Source organism: Taudactylus pleione, unplaced genomic scaffold (genome assembly GCF_031769625.1).
Source record: "Taudactylus pleione unplaced genomic scaffold, aTauple2 ptg000977l, whole genome shotgun sequence".
NCBI classification, from domain to species: domain Eukaryota; kingdom Metazoa; phylum Chordata; class Amphibia; order Anura; family Myobatrachidae; genus Taudactylus; species Taudactylus pleione.
The window spans coordinates 348,519-367,667 of record NW_028285378.1 but is presented as its reverse complement, the minus strand read 5'-3'; the positions used below and the strand labels follow the sequence as shown (position 1 = coordinate 367,667).

Genomic DNA, 19,149 nt, shown 5'->3' with positions numbered 1-19,149 from the left:
GTAAGGTGAAATGAGGGAGATTGGTAGACTCTTCAGGGAGACAGGGAGATTGCGGCTATTTCAGGGAGTCTCCCTGACAATGAGGGAGGGTTGGCAAGTATGCCATGGGGTGTCCTAGCAAATCTTTTCATTTAAATTACACAAGGTGTAACACTGTAGTTAAGTGAATCTATATGGTAATAAAGTCAGACGCAGAACTGGAGTAAACCTGAAATAATCATCATAAATATACTTAGGCTAACAATTTTGCAATTTAGCAATGTTACAGCATTTCTAAAATTACTTGTATTGGCCTGTATTATGTAAGTCTTGGCTATCTGGGTGTTATCCTGACCTTTGCATATATTATATTTGTACTAAAATACCCATATTCAAATTATGCTGTTCAATATTTTTGTTTTATAAGTGTAGTGTAATTTAATTTGATGAATGAATCATATCAATGTCATCTAATTTATTCTATCGGTTGTGAATAAGGAAACCATTCTCGGTCGCCAACAAAATGGCAGCGTGCGCTTTGGAGACCTGTCTGGCGGCCGGGCTCCATCATATTTCCTCTGATGTGACGCGTTATAGCTGCGACATTACTGTCGGGAGGACCATGTGTTTATGCTGAGGATGGCGTGGTGAGAGCTGCAGGTACTTTATGTGAGGCAGATCAAAGGCAAAATGACCTATCATCAGACGTACTTGAGGGGATAGATACACTGCGGAGCTGTCTTACTAATGTAAAACTACAAATCCCAGCATGCCCTGCTAGAGAATGGAAGAGCTCTTTGAGACATGTAGTTTTACAACACTTGCACAGCCACAATTTGTACATCTGCTCAGCTTCTTTTTGTGAGAACTCTTTGCCGTCTTTCCCTTCCTGTATTAGTACTGTGCTGTGTGATAATATCTTGATGGCATGGTTAACCAATCAGTGTCACTTCTTGTAAATAATTGTGTACTCTACATCTCATCAGAATATGGCAATATATTCTAGGGGAATTATAAATAACATACAGATACACACCTTCTAATACAGCATGATTATAATACACAGAACATCACAATTTGATCCCTTTCATTCAGTGTACAATGCTTGGTATCGCACATCCCCCTTACCAGTGTATTTGTTTAAGTAATTGGTGTTATAATCCGTGAGTGAATTCAGCATATGTAACAATAATAGTACATTAGAGGGCAGATTTATCAATCCTTGGAGAGAAATAAACTGGAGAATTTGCTGATGGCAATCGATCAGCTTCTATCTATCATTTATCCAGCACAGTCTATAAAATGACAGAAGCTGATTGGTTGCTATGGGCAAATTCTCACTTTATGGGGCATATGTATCAAAGCTTGATTTGAGATAAAATTGTGAGATAGATATATCTATCTATCTATCTCACCAACCAATTAGCTTCTAATTTACATTTTGCAGGCTGTATTTTAAGAAATGATAGTTTGGCGCTAATTGGTTGGTGATATATATTTCACAATAAATCACATCAAGCTTTGATACATATGCCCCTAAAACCAGGGAAGCAGATAGATCCCCTTCCATAGATTGACCATGACGTCATCAGCCAGTGTCCAACGTCATTCCCTACCCTCCAAGTGGGCATAGAGGGGGAATATAACCATGTAGCGAGCCACCGTGCCCGAAGCGTGGCGAGTGGTTAACTTTCTTTTTTTGGCTGACTGTGTGGGCAGGAAACTGCACTTCCGCCCTTAGTACACATCACTTCCAGGTACAATATCTGAAGTGGAAATAGTCTCTACCCTAAAACCAGTATCCTTATAGAAGAAGTAGTGTACATGGGCCAGGGCTTTACAGATTGCTTTGGCCACAGAGCTAACCAATAAATGCCAAGGTTAGTGCAAGTAATTTTCTATTTTATTTTGTAACCGTTATGAAGGACATTTATACACATTAAAGCTGTTGACATATTTTGCATAAACTTCCCCTCTCCTTGCAACCCTGATTTTAGAAAGGCTCCACACAAGCAGTACACACGGTCAGACTTGTCAGATTTGTCAGATGAACGACTGAACGATTTGAACGATTTTACCAAAGTTTTGAACGATTTTTGACTGCATTAAAATTAATGGAATCGTCCAAGTCTGACTGCAAACCCGTCAGATATCGTTATCTGACAAACGAGAACGCGCATCGTTGATCGTCCATCGTTCAGGCATGTCAGATATGAACGATTTTCCTTCAGATATGAACGACTGAACGATTTTTAAATCGTTATCGTTCATATCTGAAGGAAAAATCTGACCGTGTGTATGCACCATAAGGCTGCATACACACGTAAAGATTTTCTGTCCAACCAGCCAACTAGTTTATTGGTTGGAATGAAAATCTGGTAACGTATGGGAGTAACTGACAATCAGCAATTTGCTCCAAAATGTCAGAAAACAGATGAAAATGGTCGTCCAGACAAGTTTGTTAAATGTTTAATCTAAACAATTTGTTCAACAGTGTTTGTACATTTTACGGCGTTTGGGTGCAAATTGCTGATTGCCATTTGCTTTCATACCTTACCAGATTTTCATTCCAACCAATCAATTAGTTGGATGGTTTGACAGAAAATCTTTACGTGTGTACCAAGCTTTAATTTGTCTGTCTTTAATAAAATTGATTGACCTGTGCTGTATCAGTGGTGTTTTTCTCATAATCGCCTGTGGGTTCCTGGTTCAGTCATGTCCCAGAATAGAGAGCAAGGAGATGATGTACTGCTAGGTGGGTTCTTCACACTTCTCTTATAAGGTGGGTGGCACATCAGCAAATCCAAATAGTTGGCACAAACACTGCACACCCCTCAGCCTAAGGTGGGGTTTGCACTGGTGTTAGTTACACATGAGGTTATTTTACTTGCGTTCAAGCGATTAATGGTGGTCATTTTATTGACCGCAGTGCAGTCAACTTGTGTCAGACGCATTGAATGTGGCAGGCAATATTAGGAAAACCACAACTTTCCCAAACGCGAATGGTTATAGGGTCAATGATTTTTATTTTCAGGGGGAATAAGACCTAAATTCTTAGGATGAGTCTATGCTCTCAGTGGCCAACATGTTTTCTTTCCCATACGAAGGCATGACCAGAGCAGCTTACTATTCAGAATGGTGGTATCATGCCTTCTGCCTATGAGCGAAAGCACACATGAATAAAGCTACTTTTTGTATTATGGGTGTTTAAGTTGCAAAAAAAATAATATTGCTATTTAGTGTTACATTATGTTTACACACTTATCTGTGAACATCACATGATGGAAGACCAAGTGTATTCTTGCTATAATTTGACTTTGCCGGTACATGATATGAATGCTGCCCTTTATAACAATACATTAATCTTTGTTACACTTTGGGCCTGATTTGGAGTTGTTTTTTTGCTACTGCCTGTGAGCAAAAGTTCCCAAAAAGTCTTACGTATGCTTTATACTGTATGCAAGCACAGAGTTGCAGTTGCGAGACGCATGAGATCAGAAATGTGCTGCCGTTCCCGGACGGTAACTGGGAAGTGGCTATTCGGACGCCCGGATATGGTACGTCTGATGGCCGTATTATAGGAATGTCGCGGGTGAGTCTCTGAAGTGGTAACTTACACAGGCGCTTAATTACTCACATTGGGGTCATACTCCAATTGAAAATATGCACCTGCCATAGGGCTGTTGCAAGTTTTGATGGCGCGACTAATGAGAAAATGAATGTACTGTATGTTCTGAAATGCTGCCCTTTAGGGAGGTATAGTTAGAATAATGACCTTGTGACTTTTATTTTTTTCTCTTTATTAAATATCTTCCAAAAAGTTTTAATGCAATTCTATTAAAACAATCTAGTCCTGTCCTTGCTTGGTAATATTGCCCCTCTTTTTTTCATATTAAATGAAAAAGTGTATTTTGCAATTTTGTAGATCTCTAATTATGTAATTATTCTATTATGTCTTAAGCTGGCCATACACGGTGCAATATGCACCATGATACGCGATGGGGGATCCGACGTCCGGCATATCTGAATGTCCCCACACACGGTGCAGTTGGGTGGCCGACCACACGATATGCCGTCTCCCCCACCTGCAGAGCGCTGCATGGGATAGCACATTGCATCCCCAGATCAACTGAACCTGCGGTAAGATCCGGGGGTGCAATGTATGACCCCATGGGTGCGCACTCTGTCCAATATCAGGCCCATACACGGTATGATAGAGCAGCCAAATCGTACTAATCCGTTGGATCGGCTGCTTTATTGCACCGTGTATGAGCACCTTAACACTGTTTAATGATTGAGCAGATGAACCAGGAAAGTCATTGATCTGGAACCTAGTTGCCATGTAATAAGCCATATCCACAATTCTTGGGATATGCATTTGGATTGATATTAGTGCTGGAGGTTGTATTGTTTTTGGCAGAAATTAAAATGTGATCACAATTGTAATAGTAGGTAGAGCATCTTATTTATCAGTGGGAGGTCTCCCATTATTCACACCTGCAGAGTGGTATATGAATGTGGGCTACTCATTTCGACCAAATGTCCAGATTGTTCAACATCAGCTTTAACTCTCAGTTCTCATCTCTCTCTCTCCCGGTCTTTTCACATCTAGTGGTCCTTTGAAATTTTGTGAACCCTTAAGGGGCTTCCAAACTTTTTTTCTTGAAGTGCCATATTAAGAAAATTATTTTGGACCAAAACATATCAAGGAGATTGTGAAAGCAACACCTATGAGCGTACGGTAAAGTGGGCGTGTACTGCTACATCTGAGAGGTGTGTCATAATACTGACTTATATCCAAATGTAAATAAGCCCCAAAGCAGTTAGTAAGATCTATTTGTTGATATAAACACACTCATACTTTTTCGGAAATTGCATGTAGCCATAGGGATCATTGTGCCTTATAACCAATGCAGGGAAATTATTTATTTATCTATTACCAGTTATTTATATAGCACACACATATTCCGCAGCGCTTTACAGAGAATATTTGTCCATTCACATCAGTCCCTGCCCCAGTGGAGCTTACACTCTATATTCCCTACCACATGTGCACACATATACACACTATGGGTAATTTTGTTAGGAGCCAATTAACCTACCAGTATATTTTTGGAGTGTGGGAGGAAACCGGAGTACCTGGGGGAAACCCACGCAAGCACAGGGAGAATATACAAACTCCACACAGTTAGGGCCGTAGTGGGTATCGAACCAACGACCTCAGTGCTGTGAGGCATAATGCTACCATTACACCGTCTGTGCTCCCAAATTAAATTATACTAATGATTACATTTGAATGTGTGTGTATGTGTGTGTGTGTATATATATATATATATATATATATATATATATATATATATATATATATATATATATATGTGTTGTTGTTTTTTTATATAACCGCTTTATAATGGGGGTAAGATGCAACCAGGAAGATTGCTAGTCTCTTCAGGGAATCAGGGATATTGCTACTGTTTAAGGGAGTCTCCCTGACAATCAGGGACAGTTGGCAAGTATGCTTTAGACGGAGGATGGCAATTAGCCAACCATCCCATCAGTTAGGTAAGGGTACTTTGCTGAGTAAATCTAAGAAACATTAAAACTTCTTTTAAATAAAGGTATTTTGAACATTTATAGCATACTTTCCTACCCTCCCGAAAGGGTCGGGAGCCTCCAGAAAATCGGGTGTCGCTCCCGACCCCCGGAAGAGCGGGAAAGTCTCCCGGTCCGTGCAAATCGCCCGAACACCCTCGCCGGCGTCTGCTCCCACCTTCACGCCTCCTGTGCATTACTTATCCGAGCTGCTTTGTCCAATGCGGCATCGAAATATCTGCGTAACATCGGCCGGCTGCAGTGACCCTTGGGGACCCGCAGTCGGACGCCGCAGTTTAGAGGAAGAGGCCATTAAGTCTCTGTCAGCCGACGGAGATCCTGGATTCTCTCCTCCCCCCGCAACGGCGGTGACACGCCTCTGTTTTGGAAAATGGAGGGCTTCGCCGCCCCCTCCCTGCCCTCATACGGCAGCAGACTGTCAATCACTCAGGGATTAAGCAGGACCCATTCTGCACACTCGCAGAATTGGTCCTGCGCCTGCACAGATTCCCAAACATCGGGAATCTGCGTTCAGCTGTGCACTGCTGAATCAGCCCCTGTGTGTCTTTAACTGGGCAGCAATATTCTTGGAGAGTAGTGGCTCTTTGCTCACTACATATGTGCCCTCATTTACCTATACACAAATTGTGCCAAATAGCTATCCTTGGTGCGCCACGCCATACAGTACATAGCTCAGCCATTGAGTGGTCCATGCAACGCTGTTGAAAACTGGTTGGGTACAGGATTTCGTCTGTCACAACGCCGACGATCAAAATACACAGCGGCATTACAACGGATTTTGGTAAATAGCCCTAACCCTTTGCTCCCGCTGCCTAACCCTAAACCTAACACTCAGTAGGGATGCCGTTGTTGGTATTCTGACAGTTGGGATCCTGACTACATCCCGATGAAAACTGTAGCAGTGGGTGGAGGCACTGTTGTAGTGAGCCTAGGCTGGCCGATGATACTGAAACCTGTGTCGAAGCTGAATAATTGGCTGAGACAAGTTCAGTTTAAAATTTAATCTTAGCGACGTCATCTTACGAATGGCCGCAAGACGCCATCTTGAAAATGAGATCGCAAGACGCCACTTTGCGAATGGCCGCCTAAGTGCCATTTTAGGTAAACTCACATTTTAGTACATGTGGCGATAATACTAATAGCACCATGCGATTGCATTTTTCATAATTTCCCATACGCACATTAATACATACAATGGCGCTGTTAACTAGTCGCATATTAGCAAATGCATAGGACTTTGTATGAAACCGCTGTTTTATTAGCTTTATGCGCACGCATCTGCCCCAAGTTAACTAGCGTCCTTATATCAAACCCTCAATACCCACACATTACATATTCACACATAAGGTTCAATAAGCTTTAAAGTGTATGATTTAAGTAGGTTCAGTTAGTTTAAATGCTAAGAAATAAAGATATTTGATAACTAAGGTATTATACATGCTAAACCAGTCGTGTTTGGAGTTGTACTGATGCGTACTCTTTTCACAGTATTCCGGTGTTATCGGTGGGGAGATCGCATTATGCATTCCCGAGTTATGGATCGCAGAGCCTACAAGCAACAAAATGTATATTTTAGAAACAACTGTTAGGATGCTGACGGAGGTGTGAAGAGGAAGACCCCCAGCTGTTAGAGGCAGGGAGAGTCTGTTTGAACCAGCCTGTTAAATGTGCTGTAACAGATGCTTCACCCCTCAGAACCAATTATATCAGCAACAGGCTTCCCTTTTGTCCTGTTTAAATATGAGTGCACGAACGCTGATTCTCAGTCTTAGAAGGTATACGAAGGTGTGTGTATAGAGGTTCTGATCCAGTATCGTTAGTTGGGGGCTCGTAGTGAAGTCACTTACCTGCTCACACGGTACATACGGTCATCGATATTTCAGCTAAGGTTGGAGTGGCCACATGCAGGGTTTGCCTGCGATCGCTTTGTGCTGAAAAATCGCTATCCGTCTCCATGTGAATCAAGGGAGCTGACTAGAATCCAGGTACAAGAGAGGAAAAAGTTTGTTTTCCTCTGTTGATAGAACCTTACGTTTAAAGGGGTGTCGCAGTACTGAGTACGCGGCTAAGTCGCAGGTTGCGCATAGCAAAGACGCACTTTTGCGTATGCAGTTAAAAAGCCATTATACGGTTGTGGGGTAGTCGCATTATTGTGTATGCGGCTGGTCGCACAATAGCGTATACGTACTTCCGGTTGTGCTGCCACGTGTTTGAACAAAGCCATTGAGGTTTTCATTTTTTTCTATTACCAATATCTGGGTTAACGTGTATTTTTCTGCGCAGGAAAAAAGTGTGTAACAGTGAATATTTGTTGAACAAAGTTAAGGGTATCGTATGATCCTTTAAAGGCTAGGTGCAAGGGTTAGTCTAGCCGCTCGGTAAGCAGCTTTACCGTTCTATACACAGTAGCAGGTGTACATGTTGTCTTTGTTGTAGAGAGGTGCGTGAGAGTAGCCGACATACAAACTCTCATAGGTGTGGAAGTTGCCTTACTAAATCTTATCCGGGTGTGGAAGTTGCCTTTTTCAAATCTTATCCAGGTGTGGAAGTTGCCTTACTAAATCTTATCCAGGTGTGTGGGCGCCGCCGACTTAAATCGTCCACAGGTAAGTGAAAGTGTCTTGATTTGTCTTTCACCGGTTTAAATCTTTATTGAAAAGCGTAGGAGTTGTCTCAGAATGGGAGCCATGCAAACAGTAGAGATGTTAGGTAATGATGTGCTGCTAATGGAGGCGCCGATCGGATCTGCCCGTCGTATCATGCATACCAAATACGGTACTTATGCAATAAGGTATTGTGATTTATGGTTTAATGTGATGAGAAAGAGTGTTAGACCGTTTCCCAGAATTGGTAGTTTCGATAAAAATGTGTTAGACAATGTCCGGGATCACATCAGTTTGATGCGCTCCAGAGAGAAAAAGGTGAAATATTTTGAATGTTTAAAACTGTGGCAGCATGAAGGGGATGCGTGGCTTAACATTGTGCAAACGACGCAAACTAGCGTCATGAGCACATTGTCAGAAAATACATCTGCGACGCTAAATTGCAATACGGGCGAGCCGCAAAATGACGCGCACGTGCGACAAGGTAGCGTCGTGGAGAGTATTGCCATCAGTTCACGCTCACCCCCCCACCTTATGTGGATGGAGGTGCAAGTACAGTAACCAAAAATACCCATAAAAATGTAACAAGCAACTTGTACCCTCTCTTAAGCAATTATAAAGAAAATGTTCATGATGCGGATGATGAGCCTATTGTAATGTCTGCCATTTCCCATGCTGTGCAAATGATAGATGCTGCATCACCACAATCACGAGTGGTGCCGCCATCTCCATCGGTAAAAGCAAGGGAAGTGTTAATGCCCTCTGCACCCGGAGAGGAAGTTGTTCATACCATACGTAGCAGCAGCAGACTAAACCCCCAGCCAGGTAATCAGGTCAAAGGTAGCAGCGCTACCGGTCTGCATCCCATTCGGATAATAACTGTTCCAAATGGAAATGCAGACGCAAACGGTATAGTGCCCACGAGGGAAGTAGTAATGCCTTGTCCTTGGACAAGAGCAGAACTGAGGGCCTGATTCAGAGCTGAACGCTCTGACCAGAGCGCTCGCTCTGAATCAGGGCCCTCCTACCTGTTTTTGGAGCGTCCTCATGGACGCTCGCATAGCTGTGGGTTACCACCCACAGCTTATGCGAGCGTCCATGAGGATAGTCGCGATGGTCAAAGAACATCGCGACCATCGGGCTTGCGACGAGACCCTGAGGTAGGGTCTCGCTGCCGCAAGCCCAGGAGTGATTTTGGCTCTATCAGAGCCAAAGTCACTCCCACTGACATCATCACTAATGTCAGTGGTGCCGGACTCAGACGGTAGTCGTTCCCATGGGTACGCCTCCGTCTGGCTGCCACGCCCCTGGCACGCCCACCAAAGGGGGCGTGCTTTCAGTCACCATCGACAGCACGACCCCTTTGGTGCGAGACCCCGAGCGACGTATTTCTCGTCGCTCGCCGGGTCTCGCGCATGTGCATGACGGAGCTCCCTCCGTCATGCGCATGCGCATTCGCCAAACATCGACCCGCTTGAATGACCCCCTAAATTCCATCATAAATGATTTCCCCGATACCAAAAAGGAATTGGCCAAATGTCAAAGATTTTTGAGAAATTTGGGTAGTTCATCTGAGCCCACTAATAAAGATTGGCGTGTGGTGTTAAGGGCCTGCCTGCCACGCAATACCAACGTGACAAAATTTATCACGGATTGTGTATTGGATGGTGACGTTCCCTTAACAGACCAAGTAAACCAAGGTAACATTTCCTGCACTGTAACTCAATTGGGTATATATTTTCCAGTAGTAGTTAACTGGAACAAAATTTTCACCATTAAGCAGAAAGAGAGTGAGACTGCAGAAGATTACTGCGATCGGGCTCTGCAGGCTATCACCCAGTACACTGGGATAGAAGATATTAAAGATAGCACTCACCACAGGGGAATGATAGTTACGGTACTTGTGGACGGTCTGAAAGACAGTTTAAAAACTCGGGTTCAGACCTCACAGCCTGGCTGGCGGGGACTTACAATAGATACCCTCATAGAAACCGCTATTGAACATGATAAAAACATCTCCAAAAAGAGAGAAGCCCAGAGCGAAAAACTAATGGCTGTCAGTATACAAGCTCTGGAGGGAATGACGGTAACATCACAGCCAACAGACACACTTGCACTTGCACACACACTCACTTCTGAACAAGTATGTGCTCTCACTAACCCCACTCCACAACAAACACAACTCTATCCCACTAACCCGATGCAACCACAGGTCCCAGGCTATCCACCAACCTCTTATCCCCCACAATACCCTTACCCTCCCTATCCTTACCCATATCCACCACCTTTACCCTCTGCGCAAACCTCACAACACCACGTCTTCACCCGAAACACGAACATGTTTTAACTGTAAACAAACAGGACACTTAAATAGAAACTGTACAGTAAAAGGAGTAGGGATCTCACATCAGGGAAGACCTAGATATCCCCATAAGGGATATGCACAGAGGCCAGCAAATGTTCAGCAGGCACCAGCTCCAATTGTAGCCGTAAATGCTTTATTGGAGAATGGTAGCCAACGCTAGGGGTCAGGTCATACCTGTAGTCTACAGATGGTCAGGTTAACGGGAAGTACTAGGGAAGAACCGGTCATGATGGTTGATGTAGCTGGTACTGAATATCCTTTTCTTGTAGACACGGGCGACCAGGTCGGTGATAAAGTCCACCGTTAATTTACAGGTGACCAACGAGACAGTACCAACAATGGGTGTAACAGGTAAAGTGGAACATTGGGCCTGATTCAGACCCACTCGCGAGCGGCTGTCCGCTCGCAAGTGGGTGGATGTTATGCACTGAGCATGCGCACGACGGAGGGAGCTCCGTCGTGCGCATGCGCCAGACGCGACGAGCGAAGGAAAGTCCTTCGCTCGTTGTGTCCGATCAAAGGGGGCGTGCTGTCAATGTTGATTGACAGCACGCCCCCTTTGGTGGGCGTGCCTCCCTGACGGGGGCGTTCCCACGGGAACGCCTCCCGTCAGAAGCCGGCCCACTGACATCACTAGTGATGTCAGTGGGAGTGATTTTGGCTCTGATAGAGCCAAAATCACTCCGGAGCTTGCGGTTGAAAACCTCAACCGCAGGCTCCGGCTCGCAATTTCGATGGTCGCGATGGTCTCGACCATCGCGGCCATCACAAAGCACGCTCGTATAGCCTGTGGGTGGTGACCCACAGCTATACGAGCGTCCAGGAGGACGCTCCATGAAAATGGAGCCCGGCCCTCATTCAGAGCGTGCGCTCTGCTCAGAGCGTACGGCTCTGAATGAGGGCCATTATCCTTTAACAAAGTCCACAGAGGTTACTATTGGGCCGTTGCATACCAGGCATTCTTTTCTCCTGGCTGCCGCGGCTCCTACTAACCTACTGTACAGTATTTTCTCCCAGGCATTGCACGACTGTTTACAATCTTTTCAACCTGCCAATGGATCTGTTCTAATTCAATATGTGGACGATTTATTGCTATGTTCTAACTCGTTTATGTCATGTTTGAATGATAGAAAACTTTTGTTACTTCATCTCTCACAAACAGGACACAAGGTGGCTAAGGACAAACTACAGCCGTGCCAATCCAGAGTAAAATATTTGGGACACTGCCTAACCCAGGGGTTACGACACCTTACAACAGATAGAATCCAGGCCATACAAAACATGACACTGCCGCAGAATCAACAGCAAATTCGTACCTTCTTGGGAATGTGTGGATACTGTAGAATGTGGATACCAGGTTTTTCTATTTTGGTCTTACCTTTACAGGAATTAGTCTCTTCCTCAAAGCCCGATCGTGTCATACACACAGAGGAATCAGAACAGGCTTTCCTCAATCTTAACCACTTGCCTGGCACGGTCGTATCAGATACGACCACACCAGGCTGGGCTTTCCCTGACATGGTCGTATCTGATACGACCAAACAAAGATGCCCTGGGGGCGGCTGTTGGAAGAGAATCTTCCAGCAGCCGTCAACATTAGAGGGACCTCTCGGCCCCTCTGCACTTTTGGATCCTGGTCCAATGTTTGTTGATCAATGCTAGGCACAGTGATCAGCCAGCCCAGCAGCGACCCCCCCTTCAACCTGCTCACTCAGCGGCCGGGAAGTGTACTAGATGCAGCTGCCGGGCAATCTGTTAGTGGAGCAGTGGCTCCCAGCTGCCCCCATCCTCAGCGCTGCTACTAGCAGCCGCCGGAGGAAGCGATCTATGCTCGGCACTGCTCCTTGCTCGGCACTGCTAAGCGCCGGGGGAAGCTGTCATTACTAGTCCCGCTTCCTGTGTGCCTGGCGCTGCTCCTCACATCCGCCGGGCGGGCAATCTGATAGTGGAGCAGTGGCTCCCTGCTGCCCCTGTTCCCAGCGCTGCTACTAGCAGCGGGTGGGGGAAGCAGTCACAACTGGCCCCGCTGTCTGTGTCCGGCGCAGCTCCTCGCAGCCGCCAGGCAGGCTCCCTGCTGCCCCTGTGTCCGGCGCTAAGCGCGGGGGGCAGCTGTCATATCTGTCCCCGCTTCCTGTGTGCACGGCGCTGCTTCCCACAGCTGCCGAGCAATTTGATAGTGGAGCAGTGGCTCCCAGCTGCCCCCGTCCCCAGCGCTGCTGCTAGCAGCTGCCGGGGGAAACTGTCATAACTTGCCTGCTGTCTGTGTCCGGCTCTGCAACTCGTAGGGCAATCTGATTGAGGAGCAGTGGCTCCCTGCTGCCCCTGTTCCTGGCGCTGCTAGCGGGGAAAGCTGTCATAACTGGCCCCGCTTCCTGTGTGCCCGGCACTGCTCCTCACAGCTGCCGGGCAATCTGATCGTGGAGCAGTGCAGTGGCTTCTTGCTTCCCCCTGTGTACCCGGTGCTGCTGTCCGATAGTGGAGCAGGGAAGTGGCACCTTGCTTCCCCCTATGTTCCTGGCGCTGTTCTTCAAAGCCGCAAGGGAAATCTTATGAAAAGAACAACTGTCCCATGTGTATACCCAGCAGCACAAAGTCAAGCTCATAGATCATCCTAGGGATAGCCATCGACCACCAATGTTTTCAAAACATCGATGGTTGCTGGCTGATGTTCACTAGTATTGCCATTGAATGGTTCTCTGCCATCGATGAATGAGTGGGAGTTGATGGGGTGTTTTGTGTGGCAGGACGGAGGTTAGCCCCCTACACCCACTAAGCCTTGCCCACATTTTTGATTGGCCTGTGGCCCTCCTTGCACACAGCAGAGGTGACCATCGAGGGGGTGCTACCCGTTTACTGTAGATGTTTTTGTGCCATTTATGGTAATCAATGACGGGCCGTCGATGGTAACCATCAATTGATATCCCACTGATGGCTTTCCATACCACATATATAGCAATGCCCTTGCTGCCCGCAATAGTATCGAAACTTATTGTTTTTTATATATTGGGTAAAAATGATTTTTGTTTTTCGCAGACAGTTAATGTGGAGAATAAACGGGACAGCCATCAACCATTGATGGCGTGTTCCTGATGGCAAGCACTGACGACGCCCCATCAATGGCAGCACCAGATGTTAACAAAACATCGGTGGTGCAGGCCCGATGGTCGCGCTCTGCACATGCGCTATACCTAACCATCGATGGCTGCTTCAATGTTTTTCTATTGATGGTTCAAAATCATCTGTCATCGATGGTCGACGCATCGATGGCTATTACTACAGTATACCATACAAAATTGCTATTTTTATGGTATACTGTTTTAAAAAAATATTTTTTTCAAATAAATTAGTGATGGATAAGTTTAAAATTATATTCTTGACCTAATTCAATCATAAAAGAAACCGACAATTTCAGAGCGGTTTTTGGAAAAAAAATTCGTCAGTTAAGTGGTTAAGGATAGTCTGACAAGCGCTCCTGCATTGGGAATACCGGTTTTTGAAAAACCTTTTGATTTGTATTGTACGGAAGTCGATGGTTGTGCTGCAGGTGTCCTTACACAAAAACATGGTGATGCCAGTAGGCCCGTGGCATACTACAGTGCCCAATTGGACACTGTGGCAAGATCACTCCCCACTTGTTTGAGAAGTGTAGCAGCTACCGCTTTATTGGTGAGTAAAAGTGAGGACGTAGTATTGGGCCATGATATGATTGTCTACACTCCCCATGCTGTATCTGCTCTGTTCAACTCAGCTCAAACCAGACACGTCTCCTCGGCTACGTTCACGAAATGGGAACTAGCTTTAATCGCTCCTGCAAATATTACTGTTAAACGTTGCAGTACGCTGAATCCAGCAACATACCTACCATATGTACAACATGATGTACAAAGGGTGGAAGGAGAGGAGTTGCTGGCGGGAGGTGAGTTCGGCAGACATAATGATACGCACGATTGTATGACATATCTGAATCAGACCTTTACTGCTAGACCTGACATACATAACACACCTTTAGAGAATGTGGATGTAACTTTTTATACGGATGGGAGCTGTCATAGACAAACAGACACAGGTGAATTATGTACAGGTTATGCTGTTGTAAATGACACAGACACCATAGAAGCTAAACCTCTCGGTCCTCCTCACTCAGCCCAGGTGGCAGAGTTAGTAGCACTGACTAGAGCATGTGAACTGGCAGCAGGCAAATCTGCTAACATTTACACTGACTCGAGGTACGCGTTCGGGGTGGTGCACGATTTTGGGGCTCTATCGTGTCTGAGAAATTTTATGACAGCTGCAGGCACACCAGTTGAACATTCCCGACACATAAAACATCTTTTAGAAGCAATCCAACTGCTGGAAAGCGATCCCTACCGAACCGTCCCACATTCCACCGACTGATGGACCTTTCCAGGTGATACAAATTGATTTCATCCAATTACCACCCTGCAGGAATCTTAAGTATGTATTAGTGTGTACAGACGTATTTTCTAACTGGGTTGAGGCCTACCCAGCGGCCACTAATACTGCTGCGTTTACTGCTAAGAAAATAGTTCAGGAATTTGTATGCAGGTACGGTATCCATAAAATCATCGAGAGTGACAGGGGTACTCATTTCACAGGTGATGTTTTTCAAAATATGTGTAAGCTGATGGGTATTAATAGCCGACTTCACACCCCCTACCGACCGCAAGCCAGTGCCAAGCTAGAGAGGATGAACTGGACTATTAAAAATAAGCTAAGTAAAATCATGGCAGAGACTGGACTAGGATGGCCAGAAGCTTTACCTTTGGTCCTACATAGCATAAGGACCACTCCTAGACCTCCTCTGAATCTGTCCCCATTTGAAATATTGTTCGGTAGACAACCTCATTTGATTATAAGTCCACAGGAAGATCTAAAGGGTAACAACGAGGTAACTGTGAAGTATTTTATATCAATGAGTAAGCAGTTAAAGCAACAGCAGCAGAAACTGAAATTGTTGTCTAATGATATGCCTGAAACAAACTGTCATGATGTTGAACCAGGAGAATATGTAATGATCAGAAATTTCTTGCGTTCAGGTTGTTTGACTGATCGGTGGGAAGGTCCATACCAGGTGCTGCTGACGAGTACTACATCTTTGAAGGTGGCCGAGATAGATACCGGAGTCCATTCCACTCACTGCAAAAAGGTCAATCAACCGGTGGAGAAACAAGTCGGAGACAAAGCTGATAGCGTGAATCTGTCGCTCGCGAGCTTGTTCCGGGAGGATTGAAAAGGTCGTAGTAAGATACCTGAACTGAGAGAAATTCGCAGGTCTTGTTGTGACAATGGACGGGCCTGCTGTGTTCATTTTCATATTCTCTTTTAGAGTGTTCGCCATCCTGGTCAGTCCGGGGATATCCAGTGTCTGTGATGGGGGACCGATTGAGGAAACGGGAGCTGATGGCAGTGCTGATGGAGTGGAATCAGGAGGAGTGCAATGGCAATCAGGGGAGTGTCTTTCCAATCTTAGTACTGTTATTGTTAAAAGAGCTGTCATTCCGGATACTCGGGGAAGGTGTGGAGGGTTATCGCCTGAAGATTCCTGTATTTGTGAGCTTTGTGGGTCCCTAGTTGATGATAACTGTATCCAACGGTGCCAACCTAAATATAATCCGTACTGGGGTGGGTATCCTCTAGAGGATTATCATAGCATGGTAGGCAAAGTGTTAAATCAAACTGATTGCTGGGTGTGTTCACATGTGCCCCAGGGACAGCATAACGTAGGGCTGGTGCCATTTCCGCTGAATATCACGGAAATTTTAGAATTACAAAAAGGGAAAACATTGGATGGAAAATTCCTCTCATCCAAACCACCTCATTTCAAACTCTATCAATTCCAAGTAGATAGATCACTTTTGTGTTTAAACATAACCAACCCCAATAAACCCGGGAGTTGGGAAGTGACGGGGAATAATCAGACGATGACCTTCTCACAAAGAGCTGATAATGAGTCCATAAATCATGATCTGCTGCGCTCCATTAAGTCTGGTGGGAAACATTTTAGGTATCGGTATACATTGAGTTCCACCAAAGAAATTATTGGTAAGGTGCCAAATGGTTATTGTGCTAAAATAATACAGCCAGAAACTTGCATGTACCAGATGGAAGAACCAGAAATAGGATTGTTTGCAAGGGAAATGTGCTTAATGATAATGATGCATACCATTCCTTATGTTCTCCCAGATAATGTATATTTCATCTGTGGAAGAAAAGCGTATAAATGGCTCTCCCCGAGTTCCGAAGGTTTGTGTTACCTGGGAAGAATAGTCCCAGAAGTTATGACCCTCACATATGTTGAAATGCTGGGTATACATAAAAACACACCGTCACCATATCTTCACACACAATATGAACACAGAGGCAAAAGAAATATGGTACCTGGTGATATACATAAAGCCACTCAGTTAATCAGTGAGACAACTGGCTTTCAAGTTCTGGTCGCATTGGACCCCACTAGGATCGCTCGGGGTACATTAAATTTTAGATATATCCAGGAACTTGCTAAATTAATAGATAATATCACTGAGATGTACGATGACACATTCAGGTATACAGGGAAAGAATTGCAAGCGTACAAGAAAGAACTGGTGCAACAAAGGCTAGTGTTGAATTATTTAACTGCTGTTACTGGAGGGTATTGCGTAACATTGGCCACCCAATTTGGAGTAAAATGTTGCACCTATGTCACCAGCGACCCTAAGGAGGTGATAGACCGGAAGATGGATGAAATTCTGCAGCTAAAGTGGGAGTTTCGCAAGAACCATAATGCTTCAGTGGCTGAAGTAGGGGAAAAGATAGAAGGATGGGTGTCATGGCTGAACCCAGTGAAATGGTTCTCAGGTCTAGGGGAATGGGTCCAGGAAGTGATCGCCAGCATAGGCAAATTCTTAATCTTTATACTGATTGTCATCATAATAATTGGCATATGCGTCCGGTGTGTTCCTATTGTGTTGAAGTATGGAAAATTTAAAAACAGAGTGAAACGAAAGAATGAAACTATGATGGTGGTTAGTAATGACAATATGTATACTGAGGTAAATATAGAACTGCATTACAACCCTGAACTAGGAAATACAATCGTTTGATGTATTATATTTAGACATGCATAGAATGTATTATTGAAATGTTATTCATAGAACACCTCAGATAATGTAAAGTCTCAATTCCCCTTCAAGACTGCTATTATAAGACTGGTGCATTCCCACACCTTTCACATGATCTTCCAAGATCCGCGGTGTGCGTATAATAGTAGTTTTGTGTTCCCACCCAGAGACACATTATTGATGGATAAAGAACCACCTTGTTCCATCCCATAATAACACCAAATAATATGTAAACGTAAGCCTAAATTAAATTCTAATAGCAGATTGTGATAGCATGTTTGCTATCAAAGGGTGGACTGTCGAAGCTGAATAATTGGCTGAGACAAGTTCAGTTTAAATTTAATCGCGGCCATTCGCAAGATGGCGTCGCTGCAAGACGCCATCTTGAAAATTATATCTCAAGACGCCATTTTGCGAATGGCCGCCTAAGCGCCATTTTAGGTAAACTCACATTTTAGTACATGTGGCGATAATACTAATAGCACCATGATCTTGCATTTTTCATAATTTCCCATACGCACATTAATACATACAATGGCGCTGTTAACTAGTCGCATATTAGCGAATGCTTTGGACTTTGTATGAAACCGCTGTTTTATTAGCTTTATGCGCACGCATCTGCCCCAAGTTAACTAGCGTCCTTATATCAAACCCTCAATACCCACACATTACATATTCACACATAAGGTTCAATAGCTTTAAAGTGTATGATTTAAGTAGGTTCAGTTAGTTTAAATGCTAAGAAATAAAGATATTTGATAACTAAGGTATTATACATGCTAAACCAGTCGTGTTTGGAGTTGTACTGAGGCGTACTCTTTTCACAGTATTCCGGTGTTATCGGTGGGGAGATCGCATCATACGAGTTATGGATCGCAGAGCCTACAAGCAACAAAATGTATATTTTAGAAACAACTGTTAGGATGCTGACGGAGGCGTGAAGAGGAAGACCCCCAGCTGTTAGAGGCAGGGAGAGTCTGTTTGAACCAGCCTGTTAAATGTGCTGTAACAGATGCTTCACCCCTGAGAACCAATGATATCAGCAACAGGCTTCCCTTTTGTCCTGTTTATTCTGGGTGGGTATAAATATGAGTGCACGAACGCTGATTCTCAGTCTTCATGCTGAATGACGAGGGGTCTCTTGCTGAAGCCTATCTCTGGGTCCGGAAGCGCCTGCGTATGTATACTGTACTTGGGTCTGTATAATTTCCTTTTGCGCCTAAATTGTGTCTTGATCAATTGCGTGTAACTGTCTGAACTTTTACCTGAATATCACTTGTGCTTTGGAACCACAGATTCCACGTCTCTGTCTTTATTTATGGTGTGACTGCGTACGCAAATTAGTGTCATCCTTAGAAGGTATAGGCAGGACATTAGAAGGTATGGGAAGGTGTGTATAGAGGTTCTGATCCAGTATCGTTACATGGGGTAAATAAGTTGCTGATATGCAGCCGTGCTGTTGCAG

The 19,149-nt window shown here is 44.6% G+C and overlaps 2 protein-coding genes across 4 annotated transcripts in view; both read left to right on the top strand.

The window, feature by feature from the left end:
• The first annotated feature begins 582 nt into the window (after positions 1–582).
• On the top strand, positions 583–19,114 carry LOC148454573 (uncharacterized). 3 transcript variants are annotated; one of them, XM_088460745.1, is made up of 3 exons: positions 583–639; positions 15,618–15,821; positions 15,908–19,114. In XM_088460745.1, exon 3 carries the CDS (start codon positions 16,233–16,235, stop codon positions 17,664–17,666), a length of 1,434 nt encoding a protein of 477 aa, XP_088316871.1. In that variant the 5' UTR covers positions 583–639; positions 15,618–15,821; positions 15,908–16,232; the 3' UTR covers positions 17,667–19,114. The 3 variants fall into 3 exon arrangements, with proteins under 3 accessions (XP_088316871.1, XP_088316869.1, XP_088316870.1); XM_088460743.1 differs by having other exon boundaries at positions 15,618–19,114; XM_088460744.1 differs by lacking the exon at positions 583–639 and adding an exon at positions 7,293–7,377 and having other exon boundaries at positions 15,618–19,114.
• HSPBAP1 (HSPB1 associated protein 1) overlaps positions 1,823–19,149 on the top strand; it is a 170,011-nt gene continuing 152,684 nt past the window's right edge. Inside the window, exon 1 of the mRNA XM_088460746.1 lies at positions 1,823–1,859. The gene's annotated coding sequence lies outside the window, so the exon portion shown is untranslated. The remainder of the gene's footprint in view (positions 1,860–19,149) is intronic.

Excerpts from the sequence above, each read along its gene's own strand:
- LOC148454573 (XM_088460743.1), top strand. The coding sequence starts at position 15,867 with ATGGACGGGCCTGCTGTGTTCATTTTCATATTCTCTTTTAGAGTGTTC.